Here is a 26,088-nt window from a genome sequence, read left to right as displayed (position 1 = left end):
TGTTGATGGACGAACCCCGTATTGCGCCGCATTCGCACCACCACAAAACCTCCATATCCACCCTCCCACAGCCATACAGACTACGGCTGGCCCATTTCCCTCCGAGCCGCAAAAGTCTTGGTTGTCCATGGACTGGCACTGACTGGCTGGGGGAATCACGGAGGATCATTGAACCGTGTCAGCCAATGCCATGCAGATCATGCAGCCACACCTGGCGTCGGCGCTGGAATCCACCGCCCTTTCACTGGGAATCTGTATGCACTGAACCCTATGATGGCGGTGGAACTGGCGGTCGGTCTTGGTACGTACCTGCCCGTGCCAGAATGATGGGTGTCTCCAGTTTCGAGACTCGGGCCGCTCAGCTCGGTGGATGACACTTTGACTGCGCCAATTGGCGTGTGGGAGATACGGGTGCCAGGGACACTTTGCTGATTACCTCTAGAAAGGGCAGTGCAAGTGCCGCTTCTCTCCCCTAGTAGAGCTCGTCATGGCGTCCGTGTGTTCGTTCCGTCGCGCGGTCACCCTGCTTTGCTACCGCCGGACAGGAAAGTGACTCCGATCCATTTTCAGCTCGACACCTTCTCGGCAGGATTCGAAATGTCATGATAGTGCCTTGACACCTGCCGACCACTGCCAACTAATTCCTGTACCTCAGTCAGATTGAGTTGCTTATTGGTGGTCTCGCAATCAGTCAACCCCGCCGTTCAGCTCCCTGGCAGCTGTTGAAACTGGGGCCACCCATCCATAGCCGTTGATCCTGGACTTTGCCAGCCAACGATGCGACCGCGATGGGTGAAACGGTCGCCAGAGCCCGGCCCCCCGTAATGCCAGCGGCCACATGGCATGATGAGACATGGTAGGGATTACGCTTAACGTTCCTTTGTCTTTCCTCGACGATGACTAGGATCACGTTTGAACACTGACCTGCTTTTGTTTTTGGTTTTTGCTTTTCCTCGAGGGTTATTTTTAAAGTTGTCTCAAATGTCTTTGTTCTCTGTCTCTCTTGCTCCGCCGTTCTGTACAACTTCAAATGTCCCATTCCGGTAATCTAACACGCTTTCACTGCGACCGAGCGTCGGACTCGAGATCTATTCTTAACTCTAGAAGCAAGCAAAAGCATAGCATGGCAGTCATGCTTCTAAATTCTCCGTATCACCCCCCATCGAACCTAAATTCACACTCCACATAGTGTAGAAATCCTCACATCCTTCTCAAGGCTGAATAATCCTTCCGTCTTCGTTTCCCCGACTCGAGAAAGTATATAAAAATAAATCATCATCATCATCATCATCATCATCCTCTCTACCCGCCCGGCCAAGCCCACGCTACCCCGCCAAGCAACCACATATCCTGACCACCACGTTCCATGGCTTGCAACAAGGCACTCCCGTCAGCACTACCCAGAATCCATGATCCACCGGTAATGTAAGCAGCATCCAATCCCTGGACCATGATCATGGCCCATGCAAGTATCCGACTGGCGGCTAGACTGCGTCGCGAGTGATACTTAGTATAGTAATCATCATGCTAGCTGCCAGGCCCATTTTCGAGGAGTAATTCGATTGCTTCCATCCACTACTGGCCAGACTAGTAGTAGTAGTTCCATGGCACAGCCTTACGGAATGTGGCACCCTCTCCACTCCAACTCAACTCTTCCGACTTTCTTAGCACAGTAGTAGCTTGGGGGGCTCTTTCTTTCTCTCCCCACTTTGCGCGCTTTCATCCTTCGCTGCATGTCTCAGCTGGCATTTCTACATGCTCACATTGCCGGTATGTATGTATCTCTCTTAGTAGAAAGTAGATAGTTACCGACTGACAGATGGGTAGGTAGGTACTTGGTACTTGCATCCTCACTTGCATTACTGGTTACATACAGCCTTACACCTTACATGCCGCACTGTCTCCTGTGAGATTTTGACTGTACCTTACCTGCATCTCCAAGGTACTGCTGCGTCACTTGGGACTAAGCTTAGCACTGACTGTGCCGTACCTACATCTACATGATCAATCGTTGTTTCGTAGTTAGACAAATACTACGTAACTACACACACCCTGCAGGATAAGCATCACCACCACCACCACCACCACCACCACCACCACCACCACTAAATACCCTGGCTGCTTACCTTCTATATTCAACAACAACCACTTTCCCCATTCCCACCCCCTCTCGCTTTCGCAGCATTACCCCGATGCAGATGGTGATTCTCGCGATCCCTTCCTTGTACAGTAAACCCGATCGCAACAGAAGATCGCAGCTGTCTACTTATTTCCAAGATGATCTCACCAATCAACATTCCCAGCATGCATCACATACATACAACATACCTAAATAACCCTCCCCGCCTGCAAAGTACCTTCCCGACACCAACATACTACTTACTATCAATAGAAAACCCATCTGCAAATCCCCCTCCCCCCTCACTAACTATGCATAATCCCGAAACACACTCGCTGAAACCCAGCCCACTTGCCTGCATATCTATTACACCACGGATACATCGAATATCACTAACCAGGCTATGCCTATCTAGTAACTAGTATCTTATGTGCATAGTATCTCCTCGGAACCGACATAATAAATTCATCTGTAGGTATGCAGTAGGTAAGCAAGCAACGACGAAACCCGTCCCCGTCTCCGCCTCCGTGTCCGCGCCCGCACCCGTTCCCCGACTGTTCCCGATAATCCTTCTTCCATTCTCCGTCCCCGTACGAACCAACGAACCAACTTCAGCTTCAGCTCTGCCTGAGTCAGAAAAACCCAGTGACTATGACTACTAATCACTAAGTCACAAGACCACATATGACTCCCATACCTTGCATGAACTTTGAACTTGAATATGGTCCCCCAACCAACCATACACATAGTTGAAGTTAAGCCACACACACGCACTAGTACTAGTAAGTAGTACTAACCAACATACAATATATATCCACTCAGTTCAGGTGACTACCAGACTCCTGACTGAGTCAACCTTGCATACATAAATAACTACATATTTTACATACATGCATCACTACTATGTAAGTACCAATTAGATAATATCTAACTATTACCAACACCAGTTAGTAGCGAATATTTAGTACTATATCCAGTGACATGGGGAACAGAAACAAGGAACGTCAGCACTGCCACATCAACATCAGTAACTTTGTTAACTAACTTGATCAGGTATGGGCGCGGTTGACTCATCCTTCACGTAGTTGATCATATGATCGGTTAATATATTTTCTGAACTTAATTCTAATATTGATGAATTTTGATGAAAATATTGTGATGAACCGTAGGTAGGCTGAGTATGTGTTTGGAACACAGGCTGGGGGTAAGGGGATGAACGGGTGCGGAGAAATTCGGGGCGCAAGCTGCTACTAACTAACTAGTCTAATATTCGACTGGCTTAACAAGCTACACTACTATCCTCCTATCTTTTATCTATCCATCTATCTAGCTAGTAGTGTAGTATGCTAGCTGTTGTGGGTTAGTAAGGAGTAGGTCCATAGGTCTGCGCCTCGCCGCCTTGGGGTGGGTGTGTTTTGGTCTGTATTCTTAGTCGCGGCTCTGTCAACGGGGCATCGTGCGCGGTTAAAGTGCGCGGTTTTCTCTCTCCTTTTTTTGCGACATTTACTTGTCTAGCTTCTTGCTTATCGTTGACGATTCTAAGAAAATCACGCAAGTGAGGCTTGGTAGAAGATAATTATGATTTGCTATCGCTATGTACTCCCTATGCCCTGACGCCCTGCTGTACAGTCCCATTCCATCCAATGGGCTCATAACCGTGTTAAGGAATCTCATCCCATACCTTGAAGACCAGGCTAGAGGAAAAGGGAAAATCGAAACTGTCACAGACTCGATTCTCCCCGCCTTGCTGGCCAGGCCAGATGTCGTAGTGTGGGTAAATCGCTTACGCCCACTTCCTAAGGGGTAGAAATATGTGATCCTCCAACTCCAGGCTCGCTTTTGTACGCCAAGTAGTAATAGATAATGAAGATAACGGGAAAATGCCCACTTGTGTCGTTTCAGTAAGAGATACCAGATCTCATGTATCAGAAAGGAAGAGTGTGGGCCACGCTAAGAAAGGCAATGAGGTTCAGGGAGGGGAAAGGATGCCTCCAGGTCAGGGAGGAGGGCTGGCGCGATGTAGAAGGGATCGCTGCCATTGCTGGTACTGAGCCAGAAGCAGCCGCTGCTAGTTGGACTGGTCGTCTGCACTCGCCGGTGCTCGACGCCGGCAGCTCACCTTGTCAAAAAGTAAGAAGTGGCTCTCTCCAAGAGCGTGAAGTAGTCAAGTTCTTCAAGTTGTTACAACGGAAGTACCCGCGAAGGGTCTTGGAGAAAGCGTCTACGGTATGCGGCTATTTCCGTGGCCACTGTGTTAAAATCTTTCACCTTGTCGCGTCGCATGTCGTTGATGATTTGTTTCAGCCCGGCAATGTATTCATCCTTCTCTTCGGGTGTCTTGCCTTCTCGAAGAGATCCCATCTGGACGAGGATCTTGTCATCTGTGGCAGTTAACAAGCCTGGCTGTCAGCATCCGCACAGCGAAGGGAAGAACAAATGAGTAAAAGACATGGAATAAGACGCTTAACGAGAAGGGGATTGAAGGCGCGAGACTGAAAGGAGGCACGACAGAAAAAAGGAGGTCCAGGGAGACAATGGCCAAAGGTCATATGGGAAAATGTTGCAAATAATGGTTCAGATCTGTCGACGCACCGCTGAGAGTCATATCACGAAAGTGTTGGAATTCACACGACCGGTCATTGCATACTCCCCCTGAAGATTCAAATGGACAGAGATATCTCATAGGGTCGATGTTGTGGCTATATGTTAGAGAACGATAGCCACCCGAAACATTTTCAGTGAAGTTTGGGTGGTAGCGGTAAGCCTTGAAATTCTTCAGCGGACTAACGTAAGGTGAGAATTTTGGCTCAGACTGCTCTGGTACCCGTGGATTCTAGATATCCTGTCAGCATCACACCTTAGGCGGAATTGAGGTGCACCGCACATCCAGAATGCCAACCTGAGCATAAGCACTTGGTTGTTGGTTATCCCATTCCTGAACCTTTCTCGTTAGTGGCTCGTCAGCCTGTCTCGTCTCATCTGCGGTGGAGACCTCAAGGGAGTCAACAGGATCGGGAGATGCAGGGCTGAAAGGTGGGGAGTAGCTGGAATCAGCGGGGCTAGCTGTCTCTTCTGGCTCAGGAGGCTCGTACGCATCTGAGACGGAAGATTCACGGGAGGCTTGGCCTTCGTCCTCGATGATTTGTTCATCGGCAACCTGCTCAGAAGGTAGCTCTGCCCGTGGCTCCGCATCTAGGGTTCGCGGGCGCTCGGGAAGATCATGATGAATGCCTGCCTCTGCCTCAATTGGCTCCGGTTGTCCATCTTCAGCGGGTCCGCCTGACTCCAACGGGGTGTTCGTCTCTGGAGCGGGTGTATGAGCTGGAAGCTCCTCTTCGTCAAAAGACTCATCACTAGAGCTGTCGCTAGACTCATCCATTGCCGAACCCGTGGAATCAGAACTGGATACCTCTCCGGAAGACTCGCTAACGTCATCCATCACCTTGTCATCAGGTACAATGTTAGACCCGTTGCCAGAACCAGGTTCGGGAACTTCTTCCGATACGACGGATTGATGGGACGGCTCCTCATCTTCGGCTTCTTTGTTGACGGGTAAACCGGCGTGCGTGGGATCAGAAATTGCATGTTCAATCTCGGAACCTCTTTGTTGGTCTGCGGCTAAAAAGCATAGACAAAGCATGTCAGTTGGATACTGTTAAACGAAACTACCAAGGCAAAAAGTATTGGCGAGTATTCTTGATGGCCATACCTTCAAGCTCGGGCGTATGTTCCTTGGCTTCCTTATTTTCCTTATCTTCCTTTTCCTGTGCGCGGCGTATCGCAGCCTCCACATCATCGAAGGTTAGCCCATTAAGCTCCACGTTGAGGTTATTCAACTCATCCAAGAGCTGCTGCCGGCCTTCACGCCCTTTGGTAATTTCGGACACTAGCCTGGCTTCTTCCTCATTGACCTCAGCCAACTTCGCCTCGGACTTATTTATCTCGGCATCTAGCGCAGGAATTCCAACTTCGATTTCCTGTTTGCGCAATAATTTGACCTTGATACTCTCCACTTGGGTCAAATCAATGTTGGCAGGGGACCTATTCTCCTCCTCAGCTTCCACAGGGAGTTTCGGTGTTTCGCTGACGTCGGTAGGTGAGAGTTTGTCCGTAGGAGGTGAAGGTTCCGGAACGTCTGATGGGCGAGGTGATTGTGTACGGCTGGCTGCCAGCTTTGCTTTCTTCCGCTCTTCTAGTTCGGCAATTCGCTTGTGCATAGCTTTGATCTCCAGGTCCTTTCTTCGAAGATGCTCCTGATGCTCCTGATCATTGTTCCTCAGGCTCTGTGGGGTAGCCGAGGCAGAAAACCCTTGACTAGATGCAGTTGCCGGCCGTTGAGGAAGAATATCGACGGTTGGTGTGTAAGTACGAAGCAAGCCCTCCACATCTTGCATTTCCTTGCCGGCTGGCAGGTCCACATCCATGTTGTCGTGCTCATCATCGCCGTAGAACTCGTCATCATCGCTTATATCAATGACGAGCCTCTGAGCCTCAGGATAGGCATAACTGCCGCCGTTATTGAAGGTCTTCTTCGGGATCGGGACAGGTTCGTCAAAATCAGATGCTCGAGGACGTTTGCGCTGATTAACACGGGTTTGTGACACCGCATCAGTAGCACCCTGAGCAGCGGAAACAGGAGTCTGTACATTCTCCGGCTCTTGTTCCGTCATGAAGAGCCCAGGTATACGGGCCGAAGAATTGGGCTCAGGATCAGGAGGGCGTTCTGGCAATGGATGTTGGATTGGCATCGGGGTCGAAGTCGACAATGATTCAGTACCGGAGTTAATCGATGGTTGGGATTTCTCGGGAGGCACCGAATTCGACTGCGATTTTTGACCGTTCCTCATCAAGCCCTGTTTCTTGAGCAGTTCAATCCGCTGCCGGGCCAACTCAGTTTGAGCCTTGTTCTTTTCCTTGACACGAGTCTCCTTTTCCTTTATCGAGTCCTGGGAGGAAATTGCCGCATTCTTGTCAGCATTCGGCAGAACCGAATCTTCGGACGCACTAGATTCCTTGGTCGCCTGCACTTGAACTTGTCCAGGCGCCCCGGAACCCTTTGCAGCCTTTGCAGCAAGCATACGAGCAATAACCTCCTTCCGCTCCATGGGTTTCGTGGTATCCGGTGGCAATTCAGTAGATTTGGGTTGCGATGCCGAACTTTGATCCGCATCTGACTTGAGAACTGAGTGGCTTCCTTGCTCTGGTTCCCCGGACTGGCTAGTCGACGAACGGTCGGATTCCAAGGAGGTTGCACTGGATGGAGGTGTTGAGACGCCCTGTACCGGAGTGGCAATCTTTATTCCAACTTCTTCATAGAGTTGACGAAGGATAACCGGGTTGATTCCTTCCCCGACAAACTCGGCATATCGAATGTTGTGAGGCGCCAAGCTCAGAAGTGCCCCCTGTGCCTGGACGCGAAGTTGTGCCAATGACCTACCGCTGCCGGACATTGACTGCGGGTCAGTTGAAGCTGCGCTGCTCACTCCTTTATTGGGGTCCGCTTCATATTGCGGGATTGACGAAGTTGGCACTTCTGGTTCTGGTGCGGTGTCCGAAACAGGTGGCTCAGTAGAGATGGGAGGAGCAGGATTATAGGCTGCAGGAAGTCAGTAACCGGACCGTGCATAATGCGGGAATAACATACGTGACCCACTGCTTCTGGACGATAGGCGAGTTTCTGGTAGAGCCCCGCCTCTATCCATCTCCGAATATCCTGGCGTTGAGCCTACGGTGGCCATCGCCAACAAGTGAGAGTTATGTGAATCATGACTACCAGTGCCATTCGGCTTCACTGTCCGATCGCTTTCCATGAAATCGTTGTTACCGTCCATAGCTCGAGCCATCTGAGTATCGTAGCTATGTCCCGACCCCTGTCCCGGGTTCAAATTATGTGGCCTAGGCTGCGTCGACGAAGATTCTTCACGATCTGTGAGCTCGCCTTCCTCTCGGTCTGGGTCTGACTCCGAGTTGGCAGCAGCGGCAGGCTGAGGACCCGGCGGAGTAGGGATGGGATTATTTATCTGGTAGTCGCTAGTCGCATGACGAACCGGTTCATAACCGTGAACCGGTGGTACAGGAATCGAGGGGTACCGTAACGGTGGCATCTGTAGTGGTGGAAAGGGAGGGTGAGGGAACTGAGTGGAAGGAAAAGGCGGCATGAAAGTGAATGGAGGCGGCGGTACTAAGGGACCAGCGGCGCTCGGGACCCCTAATCCCGGTAGACGTGTGTTTGCGTTGTAGGTGTCGGTATTATAATCAAACGGACGGGTAGCACCATCCTGCGCGTGTTGAGGGACGGGCGAAGGATTTTGGCCAAAGCCTAGATTAGGAGGAAACAAGGATGGCATGGCGGTCGAGGAAGACGGATCTGATGGAGGCCACTGAGGTGTGTAATTTGGTCCCACAAATGACGGTGTCGGTGGATAATTAGACATGGTTGGGGAAGAGCGACCGCGTGCGCGCTTGCAAGGTGAGTATAATGTCTGCGTCCAGTAAGCAAAAAACGCTAGCTCGTCACATCTAAAGCGAGTGCTTAGGCATCCCACATCGTTTCAAGCTAAAATGAGCAGGAACCAAGTCAAAAGTCATAAGACTAGAACAAAATGGATAGAATCAGTAACCACAACACTCTGCTATACATGAGGTCGGGCGCGTTGGTGAATATATGTGGATGAGGCAGCTCTGCACCTGCCGAGCAGATATCAACGGAGAGCGAAGATGCGAACGCGACGTGAGGATGGTGAGAGGAGCTGGAGATTTGGAGGAACGGAGCACAAGAACGTGAAGCGACAAGCAAAACGGGGAAACGACCGACCAACCCGGAAAAGATCGAGTTTCGTGCCGCGGGTCTCCACGTGACGGGTGCACGACCGATCCGGCCTAGCGCATGATCGGCGCCCGCAGCCTGAGGAACGGCGGATGTAAACAAACAGCGGAACCCGAAGGGGCCCCAGAGGGAGCAGGTGGTCAGTGGGTGACTGTCATTCTGCACCTCCCGCTGCTTGGTATGCTGCAGCTTCATTTAATATACACCTGCCCAACCTTTCCTTACCTTCTTCTTCCCTTGTCTTTGAATCGTTACTCTTTCCCTGGCCACTTCAGTTGGCCTGGATGCTTCGTTGCAACATCATCCGAGGGCTCATTGTTTGAGTCTCCATTACTCTCATAGATATTTGTTATGATTACGACCTTCTCACTGAATAATGATCCATTGACCTTAACGAAGATATGCTTCCATCACAGTTAAATGGCTCCCCTAAGCGGGCCAATCCTTTCAGCCGCGCATCGCCGTCACCGACTCCCTCCCCGACTCAGCAGACAAGAGGTATTCGCCCCAAGTCGGCCGTTGTTACATCCACCAGTAAATTCGAAGAGGCCCGGGGCCATTTTCGAAACTCTGCTTCCATCTCACAGTCACCAGCTCCGTTGGTGGCACGGACAACGCATCGCCCGAGATCGAGCTCAATAAGGAATGACGTTTCATCCGGAACCTTTGCGCCCGAATTCATCAAGTCGGAGGAGCTACGCAGGGGTGCGGATCAGATTCGAGGACAAGAGGGCGACAATGACTTCTCCGGCAACAAGTATGTCTGGCTGCGCGATCCCGAAAAAGCATTCGTGCGTGGGCTAGTTCTCGAAGAGCAAGAAGGTGGCCGAATGCTAGTCCAGACCGACAATGGAGAGGTATAATCACCCAATGGCACCGAAGTCTGAGCTAGAGGAACTTACGGATAAACACAGCAAAGGGAGGTCGACGCTGACCAGGTCGACAAAGTGAATCCGGCAAAGTTTGATAAAGCAGATGATATGGCTGAACTCACACATCTGAATGAAGCCTCAGTGGTTCACAACCTGCACACACGATATCAAGCCGATCTTATTTACGTGAGTTATACTGATATGCTGACGAAATGATAGTTTTTAGAGCTAATTCTTGTCGCACACAGACTTACTCGGGACTCTTCCTCGTTACCGTGAACCCATATTGCCCGTTGCCAATCTACACAAACGAGTATGTGAAGATGTACAAGGGTCGTAACAGAGAAGAAAGCCGTCCCCACATCTTTGCTATGGCCGATGAGGCTTTTCGAAACCTGGTCGAAGAAGGAGAGAATCAGAGCATTCTCGTGACGTAAGTCTACTGAAAGGCTGGCCACAAACCCAAGACACTAATGCATCTGTGAAGAGGAGAGTCGGGTGCAGGTAAAACCGAGAACACCAAGAAGGTTATACAATACCTTGCAGCTGTCGCAACAACCGATACCCCTTACGCTCGATCTGGGACGAAGCAGTTGTCCGCCCTGTCGCAACAAATCCTGAGAGCAAATCCCATTCTGGAGGCGTTTGGAAATGCCCAGACCGTCAGGAACAACAACTCTTCTCGCTTTGGCAAGTTCATCCGTATCGAGTTCACCCGGGCCGGCCAAATATCGGGTGCTTCGATCGATTGGTATCTACTGGAGAAGTCTCGTGTTGTGAAACCCAATTCCCATGAGAGAAACTACCATATCTTCTACCAGTTATTACGGGGAGCAGATCGGAAGCTTAGGGAAGCTCTCCTTTTGTCCGATTTGCAGATTGAAGATTTCGCCTACACTCGTGATGGCAACGATACCATTGCCGGGGTCTCCGATGAGGACGAATGGAAAATGTTGATTGAAGCTTTCCACGTCATGGACTTCTCTGAAGAAGACCAGATGTGTATCTTGCGCACTATCGCAGCAGTCCTTCATCTCGGAAATGTCACTATCGTCAAGGAGAGCCTACGAGCCGATCAAGCTGCACTTGGTCCCGACTCCTTGAATAGTGTAGAGAGAGCTTGCCACCTGCTAGGTATAGAACCTGACCTATTCGTCAAGGGACTGTTGCATCCCAAGGTCAAAGCAGGCCGCGAGTGGGTAGAAAAGGTTCAAACGCCAGAACAGGTGCGACTAGCGCTAGATGCTCTCGCCAAGGGTATCTATGAACGAGGATTTAGCAATCTTGTCGACAGGATCAACAACCAGCTGGACCGCAGCACTGTCGCTGGCGATGACAGCTTCTTCATTGGAGTCCTCGATATTGCCGGGTTCGAAATTTTTAAGAACAATAGCTTCGAACAGTTGTGCATCAACTATACGAACGAGAAGTTGCAACAGTTCTTTAACCACCATATGTTCGTCTTGGAGCAAGAGGAATATGCACGGGAACAAATTGAGTGGCAATTCATCGACTTCGGAAAGGACTTGCAACCAACAATCGATCTAATCGAGTTGACTAACCCTATCGGTATCTTTTCTTGTCTAGATGAAGACTCTGTTATGCCGAAGGCTACGGACAAATCATTTACTGAAAAGCTGCACTCCCTCTGGGATCGGAAATCACCGAAGTATCGTGCTTCTCGCCTAAGCCAGGGATTCGTTCTGACGCACTACGCTGCTGAGGTAGAGTATGGCACAGAGGGCTGGCTGGAGAAGAACAAGGACCCACTGAACGATAACATAACGCGACTCCTTGCCAGATCAGGTGAGAAGCATGTTGCGACTCTGTTCTCCGACTGCGGCGACGCCGATGATGACAGCGACTACCCAAAGAGTCGCGTGAAGAAGGGTCTTTTCCGTACCGTTGCGCAGAGACATAAGGAACAACTATCGAGCCTCATGAATCAGCTGAACTCAACGCATCCACACTTTGTGCGCTGTATTATACCAAACCACAAAAAACGCCCGAAGATGTTCAATGCACCCCTGGTCCTAGATCAACTACGTTGCAACGGTGTACTCGAAGGAATCCGAATTGCACGCACAGGGTTCCCTAATCGGCTGTCATTTTCGGAATTCCGTCAACGCTATGAAGTTCTTTGCCCTGCCATGCCAAAGGGATACCTCGACGGCCGAAATGCCGCTCATGTTATGTTGCAAAAGCTCGGGCTGGACCCTGCTTGGTATCGAGTCGGTCGTACGAAGGTATTCTTCAGGGCAGGTGTCCTGGCCGAGTTGGAAGAGAAACGAGACCAGCTTATTCGCACCATCATGACCAGGTTCCAATCTGTGGCAAGGGGATTTGTCCAGCGACGTATCTCCAACAAACGCTTGTATCGGGCGGAAGCGACACGGATCATTCAGGATAACTTCAAGACTTACCTCCAATTAAAAGCGAACCCATGGTGGAGATTGTATTCAAGGATGAGACCTCTTCTGGGAGAAACTCGCACTGCCAATGAAGTCAAAAGACGGGACGAGAAAATTAAATCCCTGGAAGCGAAGATGAACCAGGATATAGCTGATCGTCAAAAGTTAGAGGAAGAGAGGCGTCGTACCGAGATTGAGATACAGAAGATTCAGCAAACGTTGGAGAGTGAGCGTGCCTTGGCTCTTGACAAGGAGGAGATATTCAAGAGGCTCCAAGTCCGAGAAGTTGAACTTAGTGAGAAGTTGGCCGGTGCTATCGCAGACCAGGAGAACCTCGAAGACCAACTAGACGACCTAATAGCTGCCAAGAAAAGAACGGATGACGAGCTTGAGCTCCGGATAACTCAACTGGAACAAGCAGGAGAGATCATCCAGCGCTTTGAGAACGAAAAGCATGAGATGCAGGCACGTCTGGAGGAACTCGAGAAGAAGCTTGCCGATGCCGAAAACTCTTCTGTCGAGAAGGAGGCCAGGATTAAGGACCTGGGCCAGGAGATGAAGATGCTGCAGAGTCACCTCAGCTTGAAGGAGCGCAAACTGCAAGATCTAGAGACCAAACTGTTGAAGACAGATCAAGATCTTGAAGTTAAGCTGTCCCAGACCTCGAGAGACCTAGATCAGTCCAAGAAGCACATCAAAGAGCTCATTGAAGAAAACCGTGTAATAAGACAGCAGATCACCGACCTCTCCTCAACATCCACAGGCTATGAAGAGATGCTTAGGCGGAAGGAAAGCGAAATGGCTGTCCTGCGAAATGATGCTAAGAAGCATGAAGAGGAGAAGCGATACCTAGAGTCGGAGAAGATTTCTCTTACCACGCGACATGGCAGCATGCAGGAACGCCTGCGAGAACTGCAGGCCGAGGTGGACGCGATGAAGTCAGAGAAGGTTCAGCTGGAGCGAGAGGCGGCCGATGTCAAGAAGCTCCTGGAGGCAAAGATCTCTGAGGATGCCGAGGCTGGCGAAAGCCGAAAGCTCCTCGAGCAGCAAATCCAGGAACTGAAGAATCAACTATTTAAGGCACAAGCAGATCTGAGCCGGGAGCGTCAATCGCGTGACGATGTGCAAATGCTTGCCGAGCATAATCTTGCGGAGCTCAAGGACAAGTACACTTCCTTGAATGAATCAAAGATTATCATCGAAAAGGAGATGTACATCCAGCAGGACACGCTTCGTCGTGCCACTGAAGCCCGCGTTGCTGCTGAGCAGTCACGCAAGGAACTCCAAACTGAGTTGATTCAGCTGCGGGACCGCTTCACGAAGGTCGAAGATGCACGATTAAACGCAGAGGCCGACATTGAACGCAACATCATGAAGCAGGCCAACGAGCGCCTTGAGAGTGTGCGGAAGGATTTGGACGATAAGACACGTCAGCTAGAGGAGGTAGAAGCTGAAAGGTCACGTCTTTCCACCAGAATCCAAGAATTGACCCACGCTATCGCTGAATCAGATAATTTCCGCATCCGCCATGATCAGCACAAGGAACGCCTGGAGAGAGAACTAGTGACGCTCAAGGGTAGACTCACAGCTTCGGAGAACGATAACCGAGCTCTTCTCACAAAGATCCAACAAAAGAACCTCGACATAGCCCGATCGACTTCCAGGGCCAGCGACAACTCGCGCCTACGGATAACTGCTCTTCAGAAAGAGAAGACAAAGCTTGAAGAAGACAACAAGAAGATAAGCCGTCAGCTTGGCGACCTTCAAGTCAGCATCACTTCTCTGGAGAAGCAGAAAGAGAAGCTCTCTTTGAGCCTCGAGGACCTCAACCACGAAGTTGCTAGGGAACACAAGGCCAGTCGAAATGCGGAAAAGGCTGCTTCCACTGCCAACATTCAGTTGGCGGAGGCAAACAGGAACCTTGAGACCGAAAGACAGCTCCGGACCCAGGCACAAGCCAATACGCGCAAGCTACAAGGCTCTCTGGATACGGCAAACAAGGAGATCGAAGACCTACACCGGCAATTAATGTTGCTGCACAAGGTAGTGGAGCCCGAGTCTGATGACTCGGAATCCTGGGAGAAGGTTCAGCCTAGCCTGGCTAAGAAGGTTGATCTGGCACAACTGCTGCAGACGACACAGAGTAGATTGCAAGTCACCGAGGAGAAGTATAGTCGAGCTGAGGCCCAACTGGCGGAAATGCGCCGTCGGCATGGGGATGAGATGAAGGAGCTGGATGCACGTTACGCCTCATCTAAACGCGCCTTGCTGGAGGAAATCGACCAGAACCAGGTGGCTAGCCCCCGGACCCCAACCCATCTCAGAAAGAACTCCGACAATGTTCTGGCAAAGAAGTTCGGCACTCCTACAACGCCGAACCGCAGACTTAACTTCAACGAAACGGCCAATGACTCTGCTCGTTCCGACAGGACCGTGGATACGGTCGGCTACCAAAAGCGGATGGATCTGGCGACCGAGATTGAGGAGCTCCAGAACAAGCTTCAGATGAGCGAGATGCAGAACAAGCATCTCCAGAACCAGCTTTCTCAAGCGACACCTGGTCGAGACATGTGGCAGGAAGAAAGCCCTTCTCTGCGACGCATGCAGCTGCTTGAGCGTGAGAACGGACGTCTGCACGAGCAGCTCGATGACTCCTCAAAGAAGGTTTCTGCTCTGGAGAAGAACATTCGGTCAGGCGATCTTTCACTACGGGACGTCCAAGCCAAGTCGCATGAAGAACTGTACGACCTGATTAACTCGCAGGAGCAGTCCAGAAGGTCTTTGCTCAAGGTGCATAACGAAGCCATTGCAGAGTTCAGCGACGCCAAAGCTCAATTCGAAAAGCTTAAGAGAGCTAAGGCTACGCTGGAAGTAGAACTCCGTGACGCTCGTTCCGAGTTCCAGGAGCTGCAGGTTGCAAGGGACCAGGATGCTGCTAGCCGAGATCAGCTTCTCCAGGAGTTTGCTGACCTTCAGATTCGTCTTGATGCGGAGACGTCGAAGTCAGCCGATCTAGCTTCCAGTATGAGCTTGTACAAGACCCGTGCCGATGAGTATTTCAGCAAATTGGAACAAGCTGAGATTGCAGTTCTGAAGGCTACCAGAGCAGAGCAATTCGCCAAATCTCAGGCCCAGGAGGCCGAGGATACCTGTGCCCAGATAATGTCTGAGCGCAAACAAATGGATGCCCTGGTTGAAGACTTGCAACGCCAGACCCAGTCGCTCGAGGCCAGGATGGAGGATCAAGCAGCTGAGCTCCAAGGCGCCCTCCAGGCCAAACAGCGCCTCCAGAACGAGCTTGAAGACTACAGAAACCAACGTGCCATTGATATTGAAGACAAGGAGACATCAATGGAACAGACCAGGCAGAAGTATCAGCGCGAGTTCACAACACTCAACAACGAGTTGGAGATGGAGCGTGAAAAGGTTCTTAACGTTCGCGGTGAGAACTCACGACTCCGTGAAGAACTTGAAGACTTGCGGAGCAAGTGGGACAATGAAGTCCTGAACAGCTCTACTTGGGCTAAGGAGAAGGCTCGAATGGACATCATGCTTCAAGACGTGACGACATCTCGCGACGAGGCAGTCAATGCTCATAATGAAGCTCAGAGCAGGGTTGTCTCCCTCCTATCGCAGGTGAGAACTCTTCGCACCTCCGTCGACGACGTGACCGCGGAGCGTGACATGCTGCTGAAGGAGAAGAAGATGCTGGAAACCCGGTTAGCTGAAGCAGGCGAAAGGTTGGAGGACCTTGCCAAGGGTGAGAGTCCATCGATGCGCAATGCTGCCAGCATGGACCGTGAGTTGTTGGAACTGAAGTCCAAGCTTGCTCAACAGGAAGATGTTTCCGCAGCTGCAGTCGGTAAGATGAGGCGGGCGGAAGCACTGGCGACGGAGATGCAGAAGGAAGTTACTGCTGAGAGAGAAACAAATGCCCAGCTTTTCAAGGACAAGGCGGCTCTCGAGAAGCAGCTGAAGGAGTCTCAACTTCGTTGCGTGGATCTGGAGACCAAGAGCTACTCATCAGGAAGCCAGGACGTCCGGTTCTTGCACAAGAGAATCAAGGAAGTAAGTTACCCCATGTTATGATGAATCTATTGCCCTGGAAAATACTAACTATCTTGAAAATAGCTGGAGACCCATCTTGAAGACCAGGAAGCCAAGCACAGTTCTGAGCAGCGTTCGTTGCGGAACGTCGACCGCACGGTCAAAGACCTGCAGTCCCAGATTGAGCGCCGTGATAAGATGAACTCCCAGCTGAATGACGACGTTAGCAAAGCCCGCGACAAGATCGAGCGGCTTCTTCGAAACATTGAGGAGCTTCAACATGCCGACTCGGAGACGCAGCTGCAAGTGCGCCGAGCAGAGCGAGAACTCCGGGAAGAGCGGGAGAAGTCTCTCAGGTTGGAGCGTGAACTTGAGGGATGGCGAGCGCTCCGTGTTGAGAGGGGCAGCGTCCTCGGACGTAGCCACGTCGGCGCTTTCAGTGACGCCGGAAGCAGGAGAGGGAGCAGCGTGTACGGAGCAGGCGATATACCGCAGCGGATGCCTAGCAACACCAAAGGCTTCTTGTAAGACTATGACGACCTAGCAGGTTGATCCTGCTGAGCACATTGCTCTAACTACACTCAGGCGCTAAACATTCATTTAGGGCCTGAGCGACCAATTACGACTATGACTTGATGGCAGCCCTGCATGGCTACGGAGTGTTGACGGAAGGCGGCGCTTGGATTATGCTTTTGAATGATTTTGATGTGTACTATGCTATATGATCTGTTTTAATGCTTCATGATGCATCTTGACGATATGCAACGGATAGCCGTTGGCATTCCCAGTCTCTGTTATTGTTTTATGTGGTCGTTCACCAATTATACCTCGAATTCATCATTGCTGAAGCGGTTCATAAATATACAATAGACACTAGTACCGGAAAACGTGCTATACACAGCCCTTAATTCTTAATATGCCTGTCTTTCTAATCAACTACTATCTGACAATATTAGAAAATCAAAATTAACTTCCCATGTAAGCCGTAAGCCACCACAACTCAAAACAACATTGCACTGCATTATTGGCAGCAAGGGAGACAATAAACTCGGTAGACTGACAGCCAAGAACCACGGGTACCGTAGCCGCGCGGCTGCATCTGTTAGCGCTCGCTTGTCAACGGGCGGACGAACCCACCCGAGCTTGGATCAAGAGAGAGCGCGAGAGCCAGCGTTCCAGTCTCTCATTCTTCACTTCAATCCTCTCAACCACCAAGCTCCATCAGCCACGGGGATCCCCCGCGCCGCTTTTCACAATGGTAAGCCTTCATCACCAACTCAACCCCCTTCAGATCGCCCCTTCAAATCAAGCAACAAACCGTTCCCTCGAATCTTGTTCAACTCGATACCCAAAAATCCTCCTCCTCGCCTTCTCCCTTCGCCTTCAACCACACCCAAACGTCAAGCTCAACCAGAACCCCCCCAAACTAACAAAATGACCAGGCGCGTAACAGCGAAAAAGCCCAATCGATGCTCTTCCGTTTCCGGGCCCAACAAGCCGCGGACCTCGGAATCATCGACATCGGGCGCACGCGCCGCCCGAAAGCCATCACGACCGTTGACTCGATCCCGATGTGCGAGAAATGGCGCGGCCAAGTGCTGAAGGAAATCTCACGCAAAGTTTCTCGGATCCAGGAGCTCAGTCTAAGCGATTACCAGATCCGCGATCTGAACGATGAGATCAACAAGCTTATGAAGGAGAAGTGGACGTGGGAGATGCAGATCCGGAACCTGGGCGGACCGAACTACATGCGAGGTTCCGGACGGGTGTTTGATGATGATGGGAGGGAGATACCGGGTGGTGGGAAGGGGTATCGGTATTTTGGACGAGCGAGAGAGTTGCCCGGTGTGAAGGAGATGTTTGAGGCGGCGGCGAGACGCGGGAGGAGGCCGGCTGAAGAGGAGGATGAAGAAGGTGGTAAGGGGAGAGGTGGTGAGATTGCGACGAAGAAGGTCGATGCTAATTACTTTGGGTATGGGTTGGATGAGGAGGATGGGACGCTTTTGGCGTATGAGAGGCAGAAGGAGAAGGAGGCTGTTGAGAGATTGCGCAGGAAGGATGAAGATGTTGAGGATGGGTGGGAGCCGTTGCCTGGTGATGCTGGCGATGGGGTGGAGTGGAGGTTGCCTACACTTGATGAGGTTCAGGAGGAGTTGGTTGATCGACGGAGGAGGAGGTTGTTGGATAAGATCTCATGAGGTTGTGCGGTTGTTGGGGCGTTTGTTCTCGTGTTGTTGCGCTATGCGCTGACTCGGGGGTTCTCACTTTTTCTTGTTTTTCTTTTTTTTCGTCTCTATCATGGGCGTTTAGGGTTTACGATGATTTCTCGTCACACTTTTTTTTTGTCTCTCTCCTACGTCGTTCTGCGGTTCTAACAAGTCTACTATGCATCTGAGGGGAGGCAAAAGCTCATTGATGATACCAACATGATTCGTTCTTTTGTACAATGGATGGGATAAATATCTATGTTACATGATTCTTTATCTATTTACAGCTTGGGTTGCTTTCTGCCCAGCTTCTCAGCCTTCAAGGCCTGGGTATAACTGGTGGGTATCTCTCGCTCTCCGCCTTCTTGCAGCCGGCGTTCTTCCTCCTTCAGGTCATCAAGCATAAATCTGCCCAGGTCGCCGGCACGCCACTTCTGAATGAAGTGCAGTGCTGCCAGGTCGGTGTTTGGAATGCCGCCCTTGGCCAGGAGACCAGAATGTTGGGCGAAGTTGTTCAATAGAGGTACGATCTCGTTTGTTGGTTCAGACCATCGCTTATATACCTCGGCGTCATTCAGGTTGATATGATATAATAGGTAGTCGGCTAGCGTGACCGGGGAGATAACCGAATCCTTCACACAGCCACACAGAGCTAGTTTAAGCATGTTCTCTGCATCCGGCACGTATGGCATGAATACACCTGGGGTGTCCAGTACGTAGACATGGGATCCACCTTCTCTTTCGATGATCTTCACGGGTGTCCCGATCTTCCTTGTGATACCTGGCTGGCCACCGGTCCGCACCGCCTTGGCCTTGCCCACACCCTGATTACGCAGATGATTGATGAGAGTCGACTTGCCCACATTAGGCATGCCAACAATCATTACCCGGCATCCAACAAGCTTGTCCGGTCCTTCTGCATCGTCCCGCAAGTGTTTTAAGATTGTGCCCACATCTGCCCTAGAAGACGAACTCACGAAAAATGTAGCGCCGTTCTTATTGAAGGTTCGAATGGTTTTCTCCGCCTAAGCGTGCAAAGATCACATTAGCACTCGAGTGCCTATGGCATCTTCCTTCGACTCGGAGCATTCCACTCACCAATTTCTGCGCATTCGATCCCGATGCAGCACCCAGATCACGCTTTGTATAGACGGTCAATCGTCGTGTCTTTCCCAGTGCTTCTTCAAACATAGGGTTGATAGAGGTAACGGGAACCCTGTAATCGCGACACTCGACTACATAATCGATAGAAGAGAGCATGTTCTGCATCTTCTTTAACCCGGCCCTATGGTGACCCAGGAAATAGGACCTCGGGATGGACCCATAGTTGGGGAAAACCTGACGCGGAATGAACTTGGCTGCCATTGTCATCGGTCCATAAAGTTGTTGTGTGTTTGAGGTGTCTTTAGCGACTTGATCTCCTATCCAGCTGGCATCATCAAGGAGCTGAGCGAGGTTGTTGCCGTATGGGGGGCATGGCCATTGGAATCGGAGGCGAGGAAATTCCTCCGCGGGAGAGATTCTGTCGGCTGATAAAGGCGGTGAAGAAGGCGGATCGTTTTTATGTACCGATGGACTGCGGCCTCTGTCTATCTACATTCCCTATCTACATGCCTCCTAATAACCACCAGCAGAGTGCGGAAAGAAACGCCTGTAGACATTACTTGTTGATACGAAAACGTACCATTATATTTCTGGTATTGAGTCTCTAATGTGCTGTTGAATGAGGAGGTCTTGGCTACGTCACAGCACCACAAGATTGGAATCCACTTACTTTACAGTGGCTCCTAGTCCAAGTAGTGAATTCATATTTATCACTTTCCATGCTTCGATATTTACTTCCGATAATCGCGGTACACTGAATATTCCAGTTGAGATGATCAATTAGCCTGCTCTTGGGCGGTTTTCACCCGTGCGGTTCGGAGAGTATGCCGTGAGCCTCTTATCGGGATATGATACGTCATGAGGGCCAAGGCGGGCATCGCTGGTTCCCCGCCAGACCAACTTTCAACCCCTCCAGATCACCATTGCCAGGCTATTCTTTACCATGACTGAACAATGCCCTTGATATCTGCCTTCCGACCACCCTCCACGCGGAGCTCCTCTCTCCGGCGTAGACCCCGTAGGCACAGGAGGTCCCCGAGACGTGGCGATGTCCAACAAAATCAGGAAGTTGATCGCGACGACGATGAAGAAGATGAAGATGCACATTCCATCATCACTCCATCCAAGCATACGCCCAGGGCAATTCGGGTACTACGGGGTTCTGTGTCCTCAGGGGGCCCACTACGGCCATTCCGTCTGATAAAGCAGGACATACTGAACTTGCGTCGCAGATATGTATCCGACTGGACTGTCTTCAATCAATTGATCTTTGCCAGTGCGGTCTACGTCTTCTTTACGAACCTTTTGCCCGGTATCACCTTTGCTAGTGACCTTTATGTTCTCACTGGGCAGAATTGGGGGACTATCGAGGTCGTATTCAGTACAGGTCTTTGCGGCATCATCTTTTCACTGTAGGGCTTGTCCACATCGAAGTTCCAGCAACATAGACTGACAACATCACACAGATTCTCAATCCAACCGCTAACTATCCTTGGTGTTACTGGTCCTTTTTCAGTCCTTGCTGAGAACATCTATTCGTTATGCGAGGATGTCTTCAAGGTGAGATCCTGAAAAGAAAGTTGTGCCAGTAATGACTTACAAGTAATCCCCAGATACCATTCTTGCCATTCATGGCCTGGTCTCTGATCCATTCTGCCTGGCTCCACTACGTCCTGGCTATAGTCAACGCTCACGATTGGACGATGCGCTACGTTACCACTTTTGCAACTGAGATATTCTCGCTTCTCAACAGCATTATCTACTTCCATAAAGCTATACAAGAGCTTGAAAGAGCACACGAAAGCCTATCCTTTGCAGCGTTCCTCTACGCTATCATAGGAGCTGTTGGAACGATGCTGCTCGCAATATTTCTATCCACGGCTGAGAGCTGGCGCCCCCTGTTCCATCGATACATCCGAATGGGTTTAACCGAGTACGCTGCTGCGATTTCCATCATCATCTTCATCGGGCTTCCCCACGTTGGAGAACTAGCTCATCTGGACAAGATGACACTTCCTGTCAGCACCTCATTCAAACCCACATCTCCCAGTCGGGATAGATTCCTCGTCGAGTTCTGGCATCTCCCTGTATCCTGGGTGTTCGCCGCTATCCTTCCCGGAATAATCATCACCGTGCTCTTTTTCTTCGATCACGAAGTTAGCTCAATCATCTGCACCATTGATCGCTACGGCACCAGGAAACCAGGAGGCTTTGCTTGGGACATCGTCCTCCTCGGCACTACAACAGCACTATGCGGCATTCTAGGAATCCCTCCTGCCAACGGACTTCTCCCCCAAGCCCCTCTCCACTCCGAGTCTCTAATGCACACAGAGAAGGAGCAACGCACAATCACCGTCGACGGAGAAGAGAAGACCGAAACATACGAAGTAAAGCGCGTCTACGAACAGCGCTGGTCAGCCTTCCTCCACTCAGCCGTCATCCTCCTCTTCATCAGCCCGCCCTTCATGAAAGTGCTCGGATTGACCCCAACAAGCGTCCTAGCAGGGCTATTCATGTTCATGGGCGAGCAGAGCCTATCAGTCAAGTAAGCCGTCCACCATCCGTACCACACTAAAAGAATCAATCCCACTAACAACACCAGCCCAATCCTCTACCGAACCTTCTACCTCCTCACACCACCCTCCGAGCTCCCTCCCCTCCCACCATCTCTTGCCCCACAACAACAGCAACAACAACCAACCACCTCCGAAGAAGAACCCCTAACACCATCATACATCCCCATTCACCTTTACACCATCCTCCAAATCGTCATAACCGTAGCCATCTTCATCCTCACCCTCACCCGTGGCGCACCCGCATTCCCCGTGCTCATCGTCCTACTAGTCCCCTTCCGTCTTCTCGTCATGAAGCGCTGGTGGGCCCGCGAGGTCCTGAGGTTCGTAGATGCATGGGCATGTAAAGAGGGGACACCAGAGGATGACGAAGACGCCGAGGCGAAATTGCGCAGTGAACTTGAACAGACGGGAGGGGTTTTTGTTTCCCATGATCAATCTGGTTCTGATACTGCCGTGACTGAGGATATGCGGATAACCCAGGGAGTTGACTTGGGGGGAGGTGATCTTGGAGATAGACGTGGGGATTGTGGAACGGGGAATGAGTGGGTTGAGTTGGGGGTTTGGGGTCGTAATGATGAGGAGGCGGGAGGTCCGTCACGACATCATGGGGAGAAGTGATCAAGACACTGTGGTATAGAGGAGGGTTGCGATGAGATGGATAGCTGGTCATAAAAGTACAGATACAATGAGGGACGAAAAATGTCTATAGATCTATCAATATATTATCATTATTATAGACATGGCCACCGCTTCAAAGGCAGGGTATCAATCAATTCATCAGTGAACCATTTAATCGGTGGTATACGCCATAAACTCCTCCCCTCCTTCAACGAAACAGCAGAATGAGCTAGGAATCCACTACAAATGCCAGCCACCTAAGCCCTCCACCCCTGCACAAACTCATGCAACCGATCAATCACAACACCAAAGATAGCATTAACACTATCACTAATAAGCTGCTCGAAATGTCGAATAGCCTCTTCCTCCGACATTTCCAGATGGAACCTCTCCTTCACCTTCAACACAGCCTTATCGGGCTCGACCCGAATATCAGGGATATTCGCATCGACCATCAGACTGAACAGGTTAAGGATGAGGTTCGCCGATTTGCGCAGCGTGGTATACGCTGTGAAGCAATACTGCTTGAACTGGAGATACAAGGGAGAAGTAGTCCCGCCCATGCCCTCGACCATTTCCTTGCAGAGTTTCATCATGGGTGCGAACGGCTTGGGATCTCGGCCGAGGATAAAGCCGAAGTCGGCGTGGAAGAAGTGGCCATCGGGGGCGAGGAGGAGGTTCTCGAGGTGGCGGTCGCCGACGCCGAGGAGGTAGGTAATTACGCAGTAGCCGGCGCAGGATTTGATGTAGGTGTCCATTGTTTCTTTGCGGACGCCGAGGGGTTCGCTGTCGTCTGGGTTGTTTGCTTTGAGATAGGCGAGGACGGATTTGTATTTGGCGGAGATGGCGGAAAGGGAGGCCGAGGGGATGAATTGGACGGCGCCGGCGGTGGAGTTGGTGGCTAGGATGCGGTAGGGGGTGAGTTTGAGGTCGAGGTTCTCCTTTTGGAGGAGTCGGTCCATTAGGATGATGATTTGGATGACAAGTTGGTCTTGGCGGAGGTCATCGCCAATTTTGAAGAGGATGGGGAATTTTCGTCCGTCGGAGGTCTTGAACATGACTTGGAGAGGAGAGAGGGAGGATTTGAAGACATTTGCTTCGTCCGGGTAGCACCCGGTGACCTGGATTTCCGGGTCCAGGGGCAGTGGCAGTGGAGGGTCGATGTGTAGCATGTCGTTCTTCGGATCCTTGAGGCACTGCTTCAGTCGTTCGATCTTGAGGACCCGGTTCTCGCGCGAGAACCGGACGTCTTTGGCGATCTTTGTGAGTATAGTGACCAGTTCGCCTTGGCGCAGGAGGGTCTTGCGATGCTCCGGGTGGACTTTCTCGAGCTCTGCCATGAAGTAGTATTCCACGCGTGCGAAGAGTCTACGCTGTGCTGACAATGTTCCTGGCCCTGCATCGTCGCATTCAACCATAAGGTACCAATGTAGGTAGTTGCCCAATTTGAAATTGTTCGCAGCGCGGGCTATAAGGAAGTTGGCCAAAGACGAATCGTGGGCGGCGTCATCAACATCACCGTGAGAGTGTTCTTCATATTTCAGAGCCTGTACAAGCTGTAGCAGGTAAAGAAGTAGCTCTTCATCGTCCGCCTTGCGCAGTCTTTCAACTGCATATGAACGAACTGCAGGATTATCGAAAGTCGGTCCAAGCAACTCAAGAGCATCGTCTACATCAATTTCGGTCCATTTGGGCAGTATCTCAACGGCTTGATGCGCTTCACCAACATCCCTCCAGTTGACCGACTTGACAAACTTAGTCAGCGCTCTCTTCTCACGGGTTAGGTAGTATCGGAATCGCCAAACAAGGTCTTTCTCCTCAGCGGTGAGATCCTGCGTGGGCTCGTATGACAGAATTACGTTGAGTTCATCGCGAATCTTGGGGTTTGGTTTCAAATCACGATCCATGATGCCCGTCCGATGGCTACGGATCAGTCTCCGATGCTTGTCTTCACATGGATTACCGGTTTGACCAACTTCAGGGTCGTATATTCTGATGACTCCGCCACCATCCGCGCCCTCTATTCCCGGGCCAAAGCGAACTTCCGGTACGGGTTTTAAGGCGGGGTTTGCAGTTGCAGGCGCACCTTGGGAGTAGGACGACATTGGAGGGGCTGGATACTCATGATCGGACCAGACGATGGGGTGATCAAAGCGCGGAAACTCAACGTAGAGGATGAAGTTTTCATCGTCCACATCTTCATCATCTGAGTCGTCCTCATCCCCGCCATGCTCCGAGCGCTTCTGTTTCGTAGCTTTCAGGCGTAAGGCTCGTTTCCTTGCAGCCTCCTCGGCATTGAGTTTGAGCCTTTCCAGCTGGCGAAAGACTAGTTGGTCCATCCAGTCAATGCGTGGTATTTCCCCCATCTCATGCTTCTTGATCAAAACTTCGATGCGTTCTAGCTCCATCTCCTCTTCCGATGGGCCTAGCGGATCTGGGGCGTTGTTCTTCCGACGTTTCGGAGGCGGTGTTGACGGCGTTGTCGTTGAGGAGAAGCCGTCCGCAGCTCGGTGACGATATATCTTGCATTTCTGCCTGCCCATCTTCAATTTGCCTTCTCCGTCAAATAACGGTATAGTCGTTCCGCCAAAAGGCACATAGTGTCCGAGCGCTCCTTCGCCGCCAAACGGGGAGAGATCCCAAACGGTAATCGCCAGTTGGCTTTTGAGGGGAGCATCCTTTATTGATATCGGCAGCTGCAGCCATTCGTTCCAGGCTCGAGCGGACTTGAAGGCCTTATATGAGGTCTGCAAAGGCACTCCCAAGGCTTTGGAATCTGACCATAGTTGGATGGTCACGAAGAGGTCGGAGACGGGATTCTGCGCGGAACCGATGTGACGCAATTCTGGATGTTTCAGAAGGAGGGAGAAAGGCGCTTGTTTCTGCTTCCCTTCCAATGAGCCACTACATCCATCCAAAGTTAGCCAACTTGCTCGATTGTTGTTGGATAAAGGGAACCAAGGCACACATACATCTTCACATGAATTGGAAAATCCACCTGAGTGGACACAGTAAAGGTAAAGGCCTCCATCGTTAGCTCAGGGCCATTTGTGTCCACTGTATATGCAACCACACGCCCTTCATTGCAAGTATGAAATGAGGACTCAGGACTTGGGTTGCCGGGGAAGTGAGCGGCGGGTGACATTGGATGGGGAGCTCCGGCCGGAGACCCAATGGAGCCGCAGCGGCTGATTGGCGGGAGGCCTGGGGCAACAGCCAGCAATGACGCGGGGTCTTCCGGTATCACGTGCAGCACGCGTTCAACGCGCGCTTCGGTCGGTTTGCCTGTATTTGGCGACGAAGAAAGA

The 26,088-nt window shown here is 51.1% G+C and overlaps 6 protein-coding genes across 6 annotated transcripts; 3 read left to right on the top strand and 3 right to left on the bottom strand.

The window, feature by feature from the left end:
* Nucleotides 1-4,300: 4,300 nt before the first annotated feature.
* Nucleotides 4,301-8,466, bottom strand: AtWU_07739 (uncharacterized protein; the record flags this gene model as incomplete). Its single annotated transcript, XM_035502848.1, has 5 exons — nucleotides 4,301-4,500; nucleotides 4,712-4,952; nucleotides 5,004-5,737; nucleotides 5,829-7,715; nucleotides 7,764-8,466. The coding sequence occupies 5 exons, from the start codon at nucleotides 8,464-8,466 to the stop codon at nucleotides 4,301-4,303; spliced, it is 3,765 nt and encodes a 1,254-aa protein (XP_035358741.1).
* An 880-nt stretch (nucleotides 8,467-9,346) lies between these two features.
* AtWU_07738 (type II myosin) lies at nucleotides 9,347-16,886 on the top strand (the record flags this gene model as incomplete). The annotated part of the gene is made up of 6 exons (XM_035502847.1): nucleotides 9,347-9,802; nucleotides 9,860-10,003; nucleotides 10,066-10,250; nucleotides 10,305-16,296; nucleotides 16,360-16,799; nucleotides 16,880-16,886. The coding sequence occupies 6 exons, from the start codon at nucleotides 9,347-9,349 to the stop codon at nucleotides 16,884-16,886; spliced, it is 7,224 nt and encodes a 2,407-aa protein (XP_035358740.1).
* A 644-nt stretch (nucleotides 16,887-17,530) lies between these two features.
* On the top strand, nucleotides 17,531-18,473 carry AtWU_07737 (pre-mRNA-splicing factor ISY1; the record flags this gene model as incomplete). Its single annotated transcript, XM_035502846.1, has 2 exons — nucleotides 17,531-17,533; nucleotides 17,718-18,473. The coding sequence occupies 2 exons, from the start codon at nucleotides 17,531-17,533 to the stop codon at nucleotides 18,471-18,473; spliced, it is 759 nt and encodes a 252-aa protein (XP_035358739.1).
* Nucleotides 18,474-18,763: 290 nt separating this feature from the next.
* On the bottom strand, nucleotides 18,764-19,847 carry AtWU_07736 (putative GTPase MTG1; the record flags this gene model as incomplete). Its single annotated transcript, XM_035502845.1, has 2 exons — nucleotides 18,764-19,507; nucleotides 19,581-19,847. 2 exons carry the CDS (start codon nucleotides 19,845-19,847, stop codon nucleotides 18,764-18,766), a joined length of 1,011 nt encoding a protein of 336 aa, XP_035358738.1.
* Nucleotides 19,848-20,540: 693 nt separating this feature from the next.
* On the top strand, nucleotides 20,541-22,780 carry AtWU_07735 (HCO3 transporter family protein; the record flags this gene model as incomplete). The annotated part of the gene is made up of 4 exons (XM_035502844.1): nucleotides 20,541-20,998; nucleotides 21,053-21,146; nucleotides 21,200-22,131; nucleotides 22,189-22,780. The coding sequence occupies 4 exons, from the start codon at nucleotides 20,541-20,543 to the stop codon at nucleotides 22,778-22,780; spliced, it is 2,076 nt and encodes a 691-aa protein (XP_035358737.1).
* Nucleotides 22,781-23,037: 257 nt separating this feature from the next.
* Nucleotides 23,038-25,811, bottom strand: AtWU_07734 (phosphatidylinositol 3-kinase VPS34; the record flags this gene model as incomplete). The annotated part of the gene is made up of 2 exons (XM_035502843.1): nucleotides 23,038-25,684; nucleotides 25,753-25,811. 2 exons carry the CDS (start codon nucleotides 25,809-25,811, stop codon nucleotides 23,038-23,040), a joined length of 2,706 nt encoding a protein of 901 aa, XP_035358736.1.
* Nucleotides 25,812-26,088: the final 277 nt, after the last annotated feature.

The sequence above is a fragment of the Aspergillus tubingensis genome (genome assembly GCF_013340325.1).
Source record: "Aspergillus tubingensis WU-2223L DNA, scaffold_8, whole genome shotgun sequence".
In the NCBI taxonomy this organism is placed as follows: Eukaryota; Fungi; Ascomycota; class Eurotiomycetes; order Eurotiales; family Aspergillaceae; genus Aspergillus; species Aspergillus tubingensis.
The sequence above is the reverse complement of the archived record's forward strand: the minus strand, read 5'-3'. Positions and strand labels throughout refer to the sequence as shown.